At 42.4% G+C, this 18,122-nt stretch overlaps 1 protein-coding gene across 1 annotated transcript in view; it reads left to right on the top strand.

Annotated features, from left to right (window-relative positions):
- Nucleotides 1–8,987: 8,987 nt before the first annotated feature.
- AVEN (apoptosis and caspase activation inhibitor) overlaps nucleotides 8,988–18,122 on the top strand; it is a 198,528-nt gene continuing 189,393 nt past the window's right edge. Inside the window, exon 1 of the mRNA XM_030844276.3 lies at nucleotides 8,988–9,343. Coding sequence (XP_030700136.1) covers nucleotides 9,098–9,343 — 246 coding nt within the window. The 5' untranslated portion in view covers nucleotides 8,988–9,097. The remainder of the gene's footprint in view (nucleotides 9,344–18,122) is intronic.

Here is an 18,122-nt window from a genome sequence, read left to right as displayed (position 1 = left end):
TGAGGACTCCCAAATGAGATAAAGTAGGGAAACCACCAAGTCCTATTCTAATGGCAGTTTGGGGTTTTAATTATTAAAAAATGAAGAGTTAGTCTAGGTAAATGGATCTCACCACTGGCCACTTGTTAGAGTCATCTGGGAGCTTTTGAAAAATCCTAATGTCTGGGCCCCACCCCAGACCTGTTAATTCCGAATCTATGTAGGAGAGACTCAGGCTCATGTTGTTTTGAAATTCCTCAGGTGATTCTCACTTGCAGCCAGGGTGGAAAGCCAGTGCCTTCTCTAGATCCTTGCTACTCAAGGTGCGGTTGATAGAGGGGCAGTGTCGGCATCACCTCAGAGCACATTAGAACTGAAGGATGACCAGGATCAGTGCTTCTCAAAATGCTCATGAATTACCTGGAGGATCTTGTTAAATTGCAGAAGGGCAGGGCTTGCAATTCCACATTTCTCAAAACCTCTCAATGCTGCTGAGCCATACTTTAAATAGCAAGGCTGGGGGTAATTTCTGAACTTCTTAGAAAAGGGGAACCATAGCTTACAATGTGCTGTTGAAACCAACTGAAATGTTCAGTAACAATTCGGATCCCCCTCTGCCTTCCAAGGACAGTTGAGGGACTTCCCTGGTGGTCCAGTGGTTAAGACTCCGCACTTCCAATGCAGGGGGTGTGGGTTCGATCCCTGATGGGGAAACTAACATCCCACGTGCCGCGCCGCAAAAAAAAAAAAAAAAAAAAAAAATTAATCACAAGGACAGTTAGTTCTTCTTATTTGAAATTAATACGTATTTCCTTTCCAGCTTTGCTTCCCTCTATTCTTTCCTTTTTTTCCCCTGCTTCATTTTTGAGAGTGATTTTCCTGATTCCTAAACTGCTGGGAATGGACAGACTTTCCACAGACAAAGGCATCTGGGACATGAGGTAGGTTCCATGACTGAGGATTGATTTCTTTTTGTTCTGATAGCTGGATGATAGTTGAGGGTGAAAACTGAGTTTCAGGCATCTTAGTCTTCCATAATAAACTTTATGAATCATTAAAATGTTTTTGACTGAAAGATTGTATTTATGGAGGGGAAACTCAATGTTTTTGTGTGTGTTATGGAGGCAAATGAAATAGAAGTGGTTATGGGGAGGAGTGAGAATTCTTCTGAGTTCTTATTTGGTCACTCAAACTTTAAAAGTTTCCATTTTTCACCATAGTGTCTAGAATATGTTTATTTCTAGGGTGCCTGCATCAGCAGAGAACAGATAATCATCCCTGGTTTATTTTCCACTACTGAACAGAAAACAAGAATCTCAGAGTAATAAAAGTGTCCTTGTTCCCAACCTTGGTAGATTGCTTCTTGCTTCTTTGTTGTCAAATTACAAATGGAGCAAAACAACATAAAAACCGAAAAAGGTAACACTGTGTACCAAATGAATTCCTTTCCTTGTGGAGTGGACTTGATGACTTCTGGGGCTTTGCTTTTCTCTGAGAAGCTTTATGCTCAAACCACTCTTCACTGTTTCCATAGCAACCACAGTGGAAACCGTTAACAGCATCTACAATCCAGTGATATCAGGACACCATCATCACCAGCTTGTGTTGTTATGCAGACTATTCATGTGCAGCTCCTCCTCTCCTTTATTTTCAAGGCTAAATCATAGAAAGTAAGCTTAGACTCATGGTACCATCGGGTTAGATATCAGGAAGAACTTCCAGTGACACAGTATGTGAGTAAGGGAGGTTCTGGACTTGTCTTTTTTGGTTTCTACTTTCAAGTAAGATCTATCTAACCTTTGACTGATAGAACAGAATGCTGTCCAAAAATGTATGGCGATTAAGAAAGGACTTCTCGGCCACTCTCGCCTCCTGAGACAGACTGCATCTGCCTATGGGATGTGTATCTCTCTAAATAAACCTGCTTTCACATAAAAGAAAAAAAAAAGACAATGTTGCTGAAGCAATAGTATCTGGCACAGAATTTTATTCTGACATATTTTAAAAAATATGTTCTGTGTTCTCCACTGTGCTAGGTGCTGCAGGGCATGTAAGAGGGATATACAACAGGCCTTGAACTGAAGGAGTTAAACTTCTACAATTCTAAGAAAAAGAGTATATAAGAATTACTGAGCCTTTGCACCACATTTATGCAACAGAGAAGTCTATGACCAAGGCCATCAAATGACTGTATTTTCATTGTAGCCCAAGAAAACAGAGGTGGGTTGCTTTACATGAAGGCATACATTGGAGCCATTCAAAGCACGTGTTGTGACCCTCAGGCCTTGGAGTTGCCTAGGTGGGTTGTCTTCTGTTGGGGTCGGTCTTGTCTCCTTATCCCGAAGTACGGGGCAGGTGTTATCATCTTTTTACGTGTGCCTGGACATGAAAACGTCTGGGCGGTACCGCCACAAATGGATTTATGTGAGACTCTGGAAGTCCAGAAGCTCTTGACGGTGTTGTCCAAGTCTTCCTAACAGACTTGGTGGCATGGATCATATATTCATCTTTGAATTCCCAAGGATAGTGTGTCATTCTGGAAGCAACAAGGGAATGTTTCAAGGAGGGGGGAGTGATCGATCAACGGTATCAAATGAAGCTGATAAAACAAGAAAGATTAAGACCGAGACCTGACTAGTGGATGTAGTTACATGGAGAGCGTAAGTCATGTTGGTAAAGTGGTGGGCACGAGAGCCCTGTGGGGTGAATTCAAGGCTGAATGGGAGGAGAAATGAGACAGTGCCGTAGATGACTCTTCTGAGGAGCTTTGCTGTAGAAAGGAGTGGAGAAATGGGGCAGAAGCTGGATTAGAAGGTGGGACCGAGTGTTTTAGTTTTTGTTTTTAAGAAAGGTGTAAATTATAGCAGTTTGCAGCCTGATGGGAGCGATCCAGTCATTAGAAGAGAAGAACTCATGTGTAGGAGAGAGGAGGGGTAGTTGCTAGAGAGATGTCCTCCGATAGGTGAGCAAGGATAGGACCTAGCGCCGTACTAAAGGCACTGACCTCGCACTGGAGCAGAGGCCCCTCTCAGGAACAGGAGAGGAGGAAAGGTATATGTGTGCAGGCACAGGTAGGCTGGGAGTTGTAGTGATGGCAGTGGTGGAGAGTCTTTTCTGATTGCTCCCATTTCTCCGTGAAACAGAAAGCAGGAGTGGGAGTGAGGATGGAGGGAGAGAGGAGAAGGGATCAAGTCATGAATTCTGTATGTTTGGAGTTTGTTCCGTTCATTTTTGGGAGTTCTCTACCCCTGACACCAGCTCTGGAAGCCAAAGCACCATTGTGAGCTGACAGGCGGTTCACTTGCCCTCATCATCCACAGGTTACAGGCTGGGGAACCTGGCCTGAAAGAATGACTCCTGTCAGACTCCCTCCCCCTTCAGCCAGAGAGCACCCCTCACTGACTCATGCTGCTGTTCAAAACACAAAGTAAATAAACAGACATAAGAGACCTTATCAGTGTTTTCCAATTTGCATTGTTCATAGACAAAGCATCAACTAGACTGTAGAAAATCTGCCTGCCTATAAAGAGAAGAATCAGGAAGACGCTTTTTTTCCCCATAAGAATTCTATTTGCAAGGGCACAGTGCCTTTTAAAAAAAATCCTATCATAACAGCTACTTTCTGACAAATACCATATGATATCACTTATATGTGGCATCTAAAATATGGCACAAGCGAACCTATCTACAAAGCAGAAACAGACTTGTAGACACAGAGAACAGACTTGTGGTTGCCAAGGGAGACGGGGGGAGGGAGAGGGATGGACTGAGAGTTTGAGGTTGGTAGATGCAAACTATTACATTTAGAATGGATACACAACAAGGTCCTACTCTATAGCACAGGTAACTATATTCAGTATCCTGGGATAAACCATAGTGGTAAAGAATATAAAAAAGAATGTCTATATGTGCATAACTGAGTCCCTTTTCTGTACAGCAGAGATGGGCACAACATGGTAAATCAACTGTACTTCAATAAAAAAAAGTTGAAAAAAAAGAAGAAAAATAACATCTACTTTCATCAAACAGTGAGAGTTTATAAAATCTTGGACTAGGAATTAGGAGGTATTCTTGTGGTGTTTAAATGCCCAGTACTACCTTGAGATGGTGATTCTCAAACTTGGGCACGCATCACGATCACCTGATGGGTTTGTGAAACTCCTGATTGCTGGGCCTTATCCCCAGAGTTTCTGATTCTGGGGTGAGGCCTGAGAATTTGCATTTCTAATAAGTTCCCAGGTGATGCTATGCTGCTGGTCTACATTTTGAGAACTATTACCTTAAGGAATTGGCTTCATTTAAAAAAATTAGGTCATATATATTTTATTTTATTTATTTATTTTTGTTTTGCGGTATGCGGGCCTCTCACTGTTGTGGCCACTTCCGTTGCGGAGCACAAGCTCCAGACGCACAGGCTCAGCGGCCATGGCTCACGGGCCCAGCCGCTCCGCGGCATGTGGGATCTTCCCGGACCGGGGCATGAACCTGCGTCCCTTGCAATGGCAGGTGGACTCCCAACCACTGCGCCACCAGGGAAGCCCGGTCATATATATTTTAAAATATGCAACAAGTGCGGTTTATTTTCTTAGGAGTTACCTATGTAATTCAGGACTTTGTTTTAGATATCTCATGAATACTACCTAAGGGAAAACTGAATTTTTTATTCATGCAATGGCGTATATTTAAAATCAGGACTATCATGTCAAATCAGTTGCAGAAAATCCTCCTTCCCTTTGTTATTTATAAAACTAAAAGCTCTCTGTTGTTTTTTGTTGCAGTGCAGTAGGTACTTGTGTGCCATTTTCATCCTTGATGACACTTTTCCCATGTGGATCAGAATCAAATGAGGAAAGCATTCTCAACATACTGGTTAAAAGAATTTCTGTCAGTGATGTCCTCCAATTAGGAAGTGTTAGCAGGAGACCTTCAAATTCTCCATATCCTAAACACTCCTGGTTGAATTGAAAAAACCTTGAACTCATAGATGGGGAGGTCAGAGTAATGTAGTCCCTGGACTTCTGATGGCATCCGCAGCATAGACATAAGGGCACAGATTCTGAAACCAGACTGACCAGGCATGAATCTCAGTTTTGTCACTCAAAGCTTGAGCAAATGATTGAACTCCTTTGTGACTCAGTTTTCTTATCTGTAAAATAGGAATAATAGTATTTACTTCATAGAAATATAAATGAAGATTAAATGCGTTAGTGTGTGTAAAGTGCTTGGAATTGTGCCAGGCACAAAGTAAATGTTAAATAAATGTTACCTGTTACTACCCACAAACAAGTCTCTCTGCTTGAACGAAGTTGGCTTAATCTGAAACCCACTGATCTTATTTCCCCGACCAGGGATTGAACCCACGCCCTCGGCAGTGAAAGTGTGGACCCCTAATCACTGGACTGCCAGGGAATTCCTGCTCCCCCCGCCCCCACTGATCTTTTCAATGTCATAATTTTGGAGGCTTCTTGAGGGATAGTTATACAGTTAAATCCATTTTTGCTAGTGGTTCTCATGCAGGGTGATTTTGCCCCTTGGGATACATGTCTGGAGACATTTTTGGTTGTCATAACTGGGGGGAGGGAGGGTCGCCAGTGGGTAGCACCTAGTGGCTGGAGGCTGGGGGTGCTGTTAAATTCTACAATGCTCGGGACAAGCCACCACCACCACAAAAAATGACCGAGTCCTAAATGTGCCAGAGTTGAGAAGCCCCGATTTGTGCTGTCTGGTGTGAGATTAATATGCGGATCTTCATCTTGGTGACAGCCTGAATCTGTGGTGTGTTGATCAATATTTAACAACCTGTTTCCACCCCCACTGATTTGCAGAATTTTGCCAATTTCCGTGGTGTAAAAATTCCCACTGTAACCCGTTTCAAGCAACCAACTTTATGTCACTGCACGTAGAATTAGGAAGAGATAACGCACCAGACCATTACAGTTCCTGGCCACATAGAGGATGGGGGCCCAGGCTGTCCAAGGGGTTCTCCTGTTGGTTCCTTTATGGGGCGCAGAGAAAAGGATAAAATTCTTGTTACTACTCCCATCTGCTTGTTTAGTGTTTCTCTAGGGGTGGGATTATGAATTTGAGCATGAGGATGAATAACTTAATTCTGAGTGCCGTTGACAGTGTTAATGTCACACAAAAAGATAAGGTAGAAAAACAGAGAAATAGGATGTGGAGGAATAAAAAATGGGAAGAGTAGAGAGGGAAAAGAAAGAAAAATTGATGTACTGTGTGAGAAGTGACAGTGTCTATTGACAAAAATGTTAACTATTAAGACAATGAATAGAGAAAAATATATAATACAGTGTTAAAAAAAATACTATTATCCTGACACATCTCCCCTCCCAACCCTGTATTTCCTTTCTTGACTAATAGTATCATTAGCCACCTGGTCACTCAAGCAAGAAACCTGGGCATCACCCCTAACTTCTCACCCTGACCTCCCCACTTAGAATTGGACACGAAGTCCTATCAGTTCTCCCATCTCCTATCTGTCCCATTATCTTCCTTCTTAGCTCTCAACTTAATTTAGGCCCTAATTATTTGTGGCTTGGACTCTTCCAGTAGTTTCCTGATGGCTGCCTGGAATTCTGAGTCTCCTCTACAGAATGGTTTTCTGAGTACAGTGGTTAACAGCATAGAATCTGAAGCCAGACTGCCCTGGGTTCCAATCATTCCATTACTCACTAGCTGTGTGACTTGGAAGTTACTTTACGTTTCCGTCTTAGATCCCTCATCTGTGAAACAGGGATGACACTAGTAGTACCTCATAAGGCTGCTGTGAGGTCTAAAGGAAGTGCTACATGGGAAGTACTCAGAACTGTGCTCTGCGTTACTTTGTTCAAGATTGCAGTTTACAACCCTTCAGCAGTTCTCTAGTCCCACTTATCAACCAGGCAAACTCCTGATCAACCATCAGGATTTGGCTCCTGGGTCTGTTTCTCATGAAGCCCTGGGAGACTCATTTAGGCAGTTTAACTTTTCTTCCTTCCAGACTTCACCTTGAATCTCTCACTGCACTCAGCACAATAGTGCAATCACCTGCTTACAGAGTTATTATCTTCCTTCTGGGAAGTGAGCTATTCATACTTGAGAGCAAGGATTGTGGCTTTTCTTTCTTTTCTTTTTTTCTAAATCTTCAAGACCAAGCACTGCGCCTAACACAGAGTAGATAATTAGAAGCAATGAACAGTGTTAACTATGTATGAATGTAAGAAAGCGACAGAAAGGATTGGGAAAAAGACACCTGTTTCACCACACTGATTGGATGATGGATGTTTTAACCCTTCTCTGTATTATTTTCATGTGGTTTCTACAATACAAAGTTTTTTTAAAAAAATAATTTTATTTATTATTTTTGGCTGCATTGGGTCTTTGTTGCAGCGTACGGGCTTTCTCTAGTTGTGGCGATTGCAGGCTTCTCATTGCTGTGGCTTCTCTTGTTGTGGAGCACGGGCTCTAGGGTGTGCAGGCTTCAGTAGTTGTGGCTCGTGGGCTCTAGAGCGCAGGCTCAGTAGTAGTTGTGTCACACGGGCTTAGTTGCTCCACGGCATGTGGGATCTTCCCAGACCAGGGATCAAACCTGTGTCTCCTGCATTGGCAGGTGGATTCTTAACCACTGTGCCACCAGGGAAGTCCTGGTAATACAAAGTTAAAAATGGCTCCCATGTAACAAAAGGCCCTTTTCCCCCTTGGTTAAAATAGACTGGATCCATAAAAGGAACTACTGCTTAGCAATAAAAAGGAACAAAATATTAAATCATAAGATATGGGTGAGTCCCCAAAACTGTCTACTAAGTGACACTGACACACAAACATGAATAGACTGAGCTTGCCTGAATTAGAATGTCATTTCCACCACTACCGTAGCTGTGTCACATCAGACAAGTGGTTTAACTTCTCTAGGGGTATTTCCTTATCTGTAAAATAAGGATGACAGTAGTACCTACCTCACAGGGCTGACAGGAGAATTAAATGCTCATGTGCTCAGTAAGTGTGAGCTAAAGCAGCCATTTCTATAAAAATTCTTTTGACGTCCTGGGAGCCCCTTCTGTCCATGACAGGCTGCACTGTTCTCTCTACTCCCAGTGGCTTGTTGCAGGCCACACCTCTCACCTGAGGGCTGCCCCCCCCTTCCTTCATACCTCCTCCTGAACCCAGAGGTATGAAGGAATTTTAATAATTACACCTATTCATTTTTGATGATCAGAAGACTAAATAGGAAAAAAAATGGAAAAATTAACTCACTGGAAGTCTCACCCCGCAGTTAACCACTAATGTAATAGGGAAGAACCTTCTATTCTATTACAAGTTAGTCACTAAAGGGCTGTTGCCTGTAAGCTTCAATTATACATAATGGCCCATCTCTGGGAACCCTGCCTCCCAGGTAGTGAGCATTAAGCTAAAATACCTTTTTTTTAGCTCACAAGATAACATCCTGACCAGGCCCACCTGTGAATGACTGCAGGGAGGAAGAGAACCTGTTTGACTTCGCCCGCCCTCTCCCGTTTTAGTATAAAAGCAGCCTGAGTTCCAACACAGGCAGCTGGTTCCTTGGGGGCAGAAGTCCACTCTCTTCTCGGTTTGCTGTGTCTCCAAGTAAGTCTTCACTCCTTGCCCCAACAAGTCATCTCTCGGATTCATTGGCCTGTCCTCTGCAGCGTGCACCAGGAGCTTGGACTCGGTAACACTAATGTTTTGGTATATACTTTTTAAGACCTTTTCTTAGGCAAATACACCGTATCAGTATGTCTTTCTTCTTTTAATTAAAAAACGAATTCATATTATATAAACTTTATTTTATAACCCATCCTTTTACTTATACTACGGCCCTTCCCCCAGAAACACCACTGTCTCCCACTTGCAGCTTCTACTAGTCAGGCCTTTCCTCTGAGCCCCCGGCCGTGCCGGAGACCAGGTTCCGGCCCCACCTGCCAGGCCCCGGGGCCGCCCCGCCCCCGCCGCGGCCAGCTTCATACCCGGCCCCGCACCCCGCGCTCGCTGTCACCGGGGGCCCGTCGCTCGCGGCTCCTCCGTGCGGCCCGTTTCCGGTGGGGCAAGGGCGTCTCCGCGGCGGCCCGGCTCCCGCGCGCTTAGCACCGCCGGTGGCGGCCAAATGCAGGCGGAGCGAGGAGCTCGGGGCGGCCGAGGACGCCGACCCGGCCGCGGCCGGCCTACCGGGGATCGCGACCGCGAGCGGGCCGGCGCCCCGGCGGCGGTGGCGAGAGGCGGCGGCGGGGATGGAGGCGGCCGCCGGGGCCGCGGCAGGGGCTTCCGGGGCAGCCGCGGAGGCCGAGGAGGAGGAGGTCCGCGAGGCGGCCGCCGAGAGCCACGAGGCTGGGGCGCTGGGGCCAGTGCGCCGGTAAGAGGCGACAGCTGGTGGGATCCTGGTCGGGGTCGGGGTCGCGGCCTCGTGGGACCGGGGCTGGTGTGGGTCCAGGCCCGGTGGGGGTCCGGGCCCAGAGTCAGAAGCCGCGAGCGGCATGCAGGGAATGCGCGAGCCGGACGGCGGCAGCGCCTGCGCAGGGCGGGCGGAGGGCGGCCGGGGCGTGCGCTGGGGTGCACACGTGGCGTGGGGGGTGGGTGTGCGTCCCTTCCTCCCTCTCTGCTGGGCTGCGCTGAGGTTCAAGGCCATGGGCTTCCCCCGCCTGCCCAAGAGGTCTTGGCCCAATTATTAAAGAACCCAGCGGCCGCGGCTGTGTCCGCAAGTCAAGGGGGCCGGTTGGGTTCCGGTGCGGGTGTCAGTGTGATTAACCCTTTTGGGGTTAGGGACAACCAGGGCTTGGTCTCCCAGTGCCTAACCTCACAGGGAGACATTCCTATTATTAAGAAGGGAGGGATTTGGGGGTCAGTTTTGTTCACTGCCTGTGCAATGCGTGGCACACAGTAGGCACATAATAAATGTTTACTCAGTGAAAGAATGACCCCGACAAGCTGGACTCTATAGTATTTGGGGGCGGGATCGGATGCATAGTTCTCTTTTTTTTAATAGCATAGTTCTCTTTCATTGTATATGTGTAGGAATCAGGGGGTGGTGGCCTTCGTCTATTTGAATTTTCTATCTGTAAATGTTTCAGCAGTCAGGTCTCAATTTTACTAGCAATATAATCGGCCATATTCACACATTCATAATTGGAAGTGTCTTAGAGCTTGGAGCAGGGAATGGTTTGGGGGCAAACTGTTAGTCTACTGATACCCTAGCTAAAGGAGTTAAATTACTTTCTTTATGAGCTGTTCTGTTATTTTAACATTTGTAGTACAAAACTGTCTTTATATTTTGAATTCCCATGTGCATAGATTAAAAAATTATTTTGGGTTGAGTTAAATTTCCTATTACTGAAGTATTGATATTTGTAACATCTTAAGGGCATAGTAGGTAGGATGTCCCTAAAGATAGGAGTTGTGTACAGAAGTAGAGTTGGAAAAAATACAAAACTTAAGTGTGCCATATTTAACCTTGTTAGGATTAAGGCAGGTAATAAGTAAAATTTGAGAGAGGTATGAAGAAATTCTTAGAGTCAGCTCATCAGGAAATGAAGGAAACTGACCAGTCTAGTGCACATTATATATCACATCTTGTTTTTATAACATTATTTACCTATATAACTTTATTACAACTTAATTTTTTTAGTAACTGGAAAGTTGTTTAAACAACTTGATAACAAATTTTTTATATGTATATTTTATAAAATCTTCATTTTTATAGGTTAACTGACTTGCCTAAGCTGTTGAAGCCAGTGGCAGAGCTGGGATTTATACCCAGCTGCCTTTGACTTGACTGTGTTTTATCTCTTACATTTTTGTGAACCAATCACTGCTTTACTGAGAATAAAGGGGACACTCCTTGGTTGCAGGGATCATGTTTTAACAGTAATTGTAGTAATGGTACCTTTGGTATTTGGTCTCTGTTGAACTAAATTGAATGAAATGATGGTGTATCGTTTAGAGATGAATAATGTATTTTTTGATTTATGCTAATATTGTAACCATTGTATTAAAACTTTAGGCTTTTATCCTTTTTTACAATGGTCTGAAAAATTCCATCTTGTGTTTTCTTTTAGGATTTTCTCACTTCACAGTTTAATGATTCAGTGTGTCAGTGAATGTAGATGCTTTGCACAGTGCCTGGGGCATAGCTGCAGCCACTGTTACTACCACCATCATATTTTTAGGCAGAGGTGGATGAAGAGTGGTTGGAAAGATTATTCCTTCATTTTGGTTTGGGTTGGTGGCCTGTAAGGTCACTTCCACATCTCAGATTCTGAAGTGCTCTTCCTGTTTAGGCTTGCTAAGAATACCATTTCTTGGTGCCTAAAGACTAAGTGGGACAAGGTTGATTAAGGTGCCTGAGGCCTCCTTGCTCTCATATCCTGTGGTGCATTTGTGCCCCAAATGGAGATTAATTGAAATGATTAGAAAGAAAAAAAGTTCACAGTGGAGTTTTAGCTGTGTAAGGACCAGGTACCTAACTCCAGAATTGAATACTGTCTATTCCCTTTGCTACTGTTGTAGACTACTTCGGATACATGGTTTATAAGTGGAAAACAGGCCAAAATAAAACGAAACCAAACAACTTCTTGATATGTAATACTCCAAGGTAACTTAGTTGAGTACATTGCATCTGCTAGTCTCTTGCTCTTAAATCATTTCCTCTATAGATGGTATGAACCCCAAGCCTATGGAGTTTGGGTAAGCATGTCATAAGGCTAATTATCTTCATTGAATACCCACTAGGTGTAATATTATACTTAATGCAATCATTAACTTAAAAAAAACCCAATACTAGGATTTGCTTAGTATTAATATTTTTGATGAACTGTTAACAGAGAGGAAGTCACGGCCTATTGGCAGTCCTTGGAAATTTTTTTCTTCCCTGTAATATTAATAGTAACTTACATTTATTGAGCACTTAGTATGAGATGAGAAAACTGAGGCACAGTTAGATAACTCACAGTTAGGAGAGCTTAGGTGATTTACCCAGTATCACTCAACCACCAAATTAAGGAGTCTGAATTTAACCCAGGCATTTTGGCTCCACAGCTGAATCTTTTAACTACTACCCCAAACTGCATCTGGAGTGATTCAGAGATGTGAAGAGCGGATGTATGGATGACTTGAGTGATACCTGTTTTCCTGATGTTTTGATATGATTATAGGTTTTAAGGTAATACAGATACCATATTCAATTATTGTGGGTGTCAGATCTTTGCTTTCTTGCTCCATGTTAATGTGTCAGCTGCTCTTATTCATTTTTTTAAATAAATTTATTTTAATTTTTTTTTTTTTTGGCTGTGTTGGGTCTTTGCTGTGCGCGGGCTGTCTCTGGTTGCGGCGAGCGGGGGCCACTCTTCGTTGCAGTGCGCAGGCTTCTCATTGCAGTGCTTCTCTTGTTGTGGAGCATGGGCTCTAGGCGCACAGGCTTCAGTAGTTGTGGCTTGTGGGCTTCAGTAGTTGTGGCGCATGGGCTTAGTTGCTCCGCGGCATGTGGTATCTTCCCAGACCAAGGCTTGAACCCGTGTCCCCTGCATTGGCAGGCGGACTCTTAACCACTGCGTTACCAGGGAAGTCTCTGTATTGACTTTTTAAATAGAAGTGTCACATCATTCTTATGCATGGAGTCTAAATACTATAGTCATTTAATATTCGCCATCATTATCTATTTTTCCACCTTTTGCTTTTTTCGATGTTATTATTTTTTAAAATTTTCTTTTCAAGGTTTTCTGTTTTTAAAAAATTTATTTTTGGCTGTGTTGGGTCTTCATTGCTGCACACGGGCTTTCTCTAGTTGTGGCGAGTGGGGGCTACTCTTCGTTGCGGTGCATGGGCTTATTGTGGTGGCTTCTAGTTGCAGAGCACGGGCTCTAGGCATATAGTCTTCAGTAGTTGTGGCACAAGGGCTCAGTAGTTGTGGTGCACGGGCTTAGTTACTCTGAGGCATGTGGGATCTTCCCGGACCAGGGCTGTAACCCGTGTCCCCTGTATTGGCAGGCAGATTCTCAACCACTGCCACCAGGGAAGTCCCTCGATGTTATTTTTTTCTCCAGTTTGAGTTATAAATGATGTATAGCACTATATGAGTTTAAGGTGTACAGCATAATGATTTGGTGTACATACATCATGAAATGATTATCACAATAAGTTTAGTGAGCAACTGTCATCTCATAGATGCAAAATTAAAAAAAAAATTTCCTTATGATGGGAACTCTTAGGATTTACTCTGACTTTCATATATAACATACACCTGTGTTAATTATATTGCTCATGTTTACATTATATCCCTAGTATTTATCTTATAACTGGAAGTTTGTACACCACCATCCATTTAAGAATCACATTAATATTAACAGTGAGAAGACTTACATTATTCCTTATTCTTTTTAACTTGTTTTTTAATTCCACATCTCCCTTAGAGCTTGACCCAGTGTAATATATATATATATATATATATATATATATTTTTTTTTTTTTTTTTTTTTTTTTTTTTGCGGTATGTGGGCCTCTCACTGTTGTGGCCTCTCCCGTTGCGGAGCACAGGCTCCGGACGCACAGGCCCAGTGGCCATGGCTCATGGGCCCAGCCGCTCCGCAGCATGTGGGATCCTCCTGGACCGCGGCATGAACCCGTGTCCCCTGCATCGGCAGGCGGACTCTCATCCACCGCGCCACCAGGGAAGCCCGTAATATATTTTTGAACTTGAAAATCTTTTAGTGATTACCCTTTTTGCTTCCTTGTAACAACTTGTGATTTAAAAAAATGTTCTGTAACCTTAAGGCTTGGGTATAAATTTTTCTTTTAGATTAAATTAAAATCACATTGATTTATATACAATCTATTTTAATTAGCAGTTGTTAAACATGTAAAATTTTATGTAAAAATATCATGTAAATGATCTTTTTCCCTAATGAGTTTAGTTGGGTATCCATGAATGAATATTACTTATTGCCTGAATGAGACAGGATTCACTGTCAATTCTCTTCCTAATTTTTCTTTTTATAGGTGTAAGTACTGAGAAACATAGTTCTCATAAATTGGTAGATGGGACTGGTTGGAGTTTTGTCATGTAAGTGTCACTCAATTCTTTGAACACCTTTCTGATTATATGCTGAAATCATTACTGTAAAACATTTGAATGATCTGTCAGCTGACGACTAGATTAGGTCCTCCTTCAATTTTGTTGAAAACAAGGAATTGGAAACTACTGATTTGTGAAAGGTCTCAATACTTTCCCAGTATCTACACCTGTATTTCATTACCCTTTGCTTGGGCTTCAGGGAATGCACCACAGTCAGACTGAGAATGGCCAAGAAGGGGTTGCCTTGTCCTCAAGTGCTAAGTGTCCTGTATTTCTAAGATAGACTGCTCTTAGGAAAGAGTATGGACATTGAATATCTGGAACTGGAACTTGATTCTTTTAAAAACGTGCTTGTTCAAAAACCCTTAGGAAAATCTATATGACCCCCGCCCCCAGGCCTATGCCTGCTCCATCAGGGGCCTGCTGAGATCACATTACTTACGAGCTCTGCTTCCTATCCGGAGCCTGTGTAGAGCCCTGTGAAAAAGGGTAGTACCAGGGAAAAGAGGAAATCGATATGTGAAGGCTCTGCTAATTGCACTACTGTCAGAAGGCCCTGTTCAGGATCTCCTTCTTAGGGATGATTTCCCCTCATCTCCTCGTGACCTGAACCCTCTCTCTCACTGAGTTCGGTGCCCCGTCTTTGAGCTGCCTTAGCCCTTGACTTTCTGCTTTGTCCTAGAGGACAGGAGCTTGTGTTGTTCACTGTTAAATTGGAAAAAAAAAAATCACATTACTTACTTTTTTTTTTTTCTTTCCTTAGTAAGATAGTTTATTGCATGTATTCACCCAGAAGGTTGGAGCGTTTTTGTTTTTCTGGGTTTTTTTGGGGTGGGTTTCACACTATGCAGAGTATGGTTTCCAATTTTTTGTCATTCTTAGTAGTGTTACTGTCTCTGATTTAAACTAGTGCTAGAATGGAAAATGGCAAGCTCATAATTCAACACGGCTACATTTCCTGGGGAATTACGTAGTAAGCCTTTTCTGCTTTTTCCTTTTTTCTTCAGAAAAAGTAGTGATTATGTTTCACAGTACCGGTCACTGCAGGTGACCTCTAGAGAGGCTGTGTAAGAAGTCATTTGGTCTTAGCCACACCACAGCATGACTGACAAGGCTTTTTTAAGAAATTAATTTAAGTGGTTGTAAAGGTGTTTTCTCTTCAGATGTCGCTATTTCCTGATGCACTTTGAAATACCAAAGGGAGAAATAAAGACCATACTGACACAATTATTTCTATTTTATAGAAGCTCCCAATTAACTTATTAGGGCACTACATTCATTCTCTTTAAAATTTCTTTTTCTTTTGTTAGAGCCGTTTGTGCGTGTGTGTTGAGGTACCAAGAATAAATTCTTTAATACTTTTTCCTTTTGGATGGAAATAATCAACAACTTTGTTGGTCTGAATATTTTCTACAGAGTTTTCATGGGGCAGTGCATTGATAATTGTTATAGATAATATCACACTTTGAGTGGATTTTGTCAAAGGGTGTTGAGAAGTACAAATTGATATGCTTAGTTTTATCCTGATGTTGCTAGGATGCTGTTTTTAGAATTTGACTAACCTGATGTCTGTCAGCCTTAAATTACTTAAAAGACAATTTCTGTAAAGAACAGTACTCCCAAGGATGCCATTTCTACCATCCATGCACATCATTGGTATGTGCACATAGCATGACAATTAAAAAATTTGTAAGAGACTGATAGAATGAATTCCCCATTGTACATATTTAATTCGCCTTTTTTCTTCTTGCTATTAAGGACTGATACAAATACGTCTGATCCATATTTCTTTAGTACCAAGTCAAACCTATACTGAGGGCTAGCAAACACATTTTAATATTAACCTAAGCAAAGTATTGGGGTGACAGGACTGTTGCCCCCAATTCATATATACTCTTGGATTATCAGTGCTGTGATCCCTCCATTTCTGTGTTTAGCTGTGGGAAGTTACTAGCGCTGGGAGATTTTGTCAATGGATGTGTATTTTGTGAAATAATTAGTCGCCAAATTTAGATGTCTGTAGTCTCTGGCTTGAAAGGACCATTAACAGCTGCATTTTGGGAAAATGTAAAATACTTAGCCTTCTCTCTCAAAGTCTAATGCAGTGTGAATTTCATTTAAATCATGGGTTTGGCTCTGTGGTTCTATTATGAATCTAAAGTTCACCTCCCAGTAGCTGGATTCACGATATTGAAGACTAGGATATTTTGCTCTCATTTTTTTTCTTTTACTACAATGCTGATGATAAAATAACATGTCTTTGTTTAATACTTGGACTAACTAACGCCTAGTCTTATTTTATACTACTGAAGAAGGCTTAATCCCTGTTGCAGATACACAAACTTCAGGTCCTTCTGAAGAACTTGTGAGTTCTCTGGGAGCAAAGCCTGATTAAGAAATGAGTATTTTTCTAAAGGCAAAGCTTGGCTTCCTATTTTCCTTTACTGTCCTTCACCCCACTCCCAGGTTGTATTTTGGTTTACTGCTTCTTTTTTTATGTCAGTAGTATTATGATTTTGTAGAGCAATTCCTATTAAGTTTCTCTTAATTTTTATTTTATATTGGAGTATATTTGATTTACAGTGTTGTCTTAGTTTCAGGTGTACAGCAAAGTGATCAGTTGTACATATACATATATCCTTTTTCAGATTCTTTCCCCATATAGGTTGTTACAGAATATTGAGTGGAGTTCCCTGTGCTATACAGTAGGTCCTTGTTTACCTATTAAGTTTTAAAAAGTATTTTTTTCACAGTCAAGAGAATCATTGAATTAAGAGGTTAATAGAAAATGTTATTTTAAGAGCAATTATTTTATGTATATTGGAGGGGAAAATTAAGCAGATAAGTTGGTTTTTCATTTTTACCGTATGGAAGTAGACTTAAAATGGAGGGTTTTTAGACAGAATTGGCAGGGAGGGGAGCTTCAGGTTTGCACCTCATCTGTTTCCTGAGTGGCTTCGTGGGGGCAGGGAGGAGAGGGGAAAGTGCTGTTGAAGCCTGAGGATGGGTGTCCATGCTGGTGGGGGCATCATGGTGATCCCATGTGGGATGGGGTCTCTGAAAACATAAGTATCAGAGTTGAAGCATTATGGACAAATAGGAATTACTGTTTCAAGGTGGTAGATAACAGGACTTGAGAGACAAATGAATAGTTAGGGTATAACTTCTCAAAACCCACCTAAGTTCTGCTTTTTGCCTGTCTCTCTTCCTTCCTTTCTCTCCTCCCCGCCAGCCCCCACCCATGTTTTTTGTTTTCTGTTTTTTCATTTTCCTTTCAGGGGCTATATCACATGGCGGTCAGTGATGCGTGTTTTGCAGTGTAGCCGACTGGTTACAAACCTACCTTCCAAACCCCTACTTACTAGTTGTAAAACCTCAGGAAAGTTGCATAAGCTTTCTGAAACTCAGTTCCCTTACCTGTAAAGGGTGACTACGAGTGTCTACCTTACAAAGTTGTAAAGATTGAAATTAGATGAACACAGTCAAAGGTGGTTCTTTTATCTACAGTCTTGCTGCTGTCCTCCCTCATGCACAGTGTTAATCTTCTTAGAGTATGCAGGTCAAATGCAAAACTACACTTAGTCACACACAGGAACTTACAGATGTATAGAATATTTAGAATTTATATTACTTATTGAATAAGGTATTATCTTTTTTCATTTAGAATTTCCTTAAAAGCTTTGAAGCAGTAAGTCTCCCAGCCTTTACTGAGAGGCTCTGTGCGTGTGTTTTTGGGTATGTTTTCAATGCTCTATCAGGAAATTTACAGCTCTGCCTTAACGTTCACTTCCTGCTTGTGCAGAGCCTCAAGGTTGGCCTGAGGGAAAAGATTAGGGCCTTCTCAGATCTTTCCTGGGCATGCCCACAACTTTGCACATGTGCGTGGCCTCCTAGATTCTCAGGAATATGTCAAAGCTTTACAATGCCCTCTTGGGCATCTCATTCTCCAGTTTTACCTTATAAGTTTCAGCCTCTTTTGAGCCCACCTGGTATCACTGCCTCAAGTGGCTATGATTTTAAACTTTTGCTGCTGATTTTTTTTCTTTTTTACAAACTTCCTGGTTATATG

This window comes from Globicephala melas, chromosome 2 (genome assembly GCF_963455315.2).
Source record: "Globicephala melas chromosome 2, mGloMel1.2, whole genome shotgun sequence".
Lineage (NCBI taxonomy): Eukaryota > Metazoa > Chordata > Mammalia > Artiodactyla > Delphinidae > Globicephala > Globicephala melas.
The sequence above is the reverse complement of the archived record's forward strand: the minus strand, read 5'-3'. Positions and strand labels throughout refer to the sequence as shown.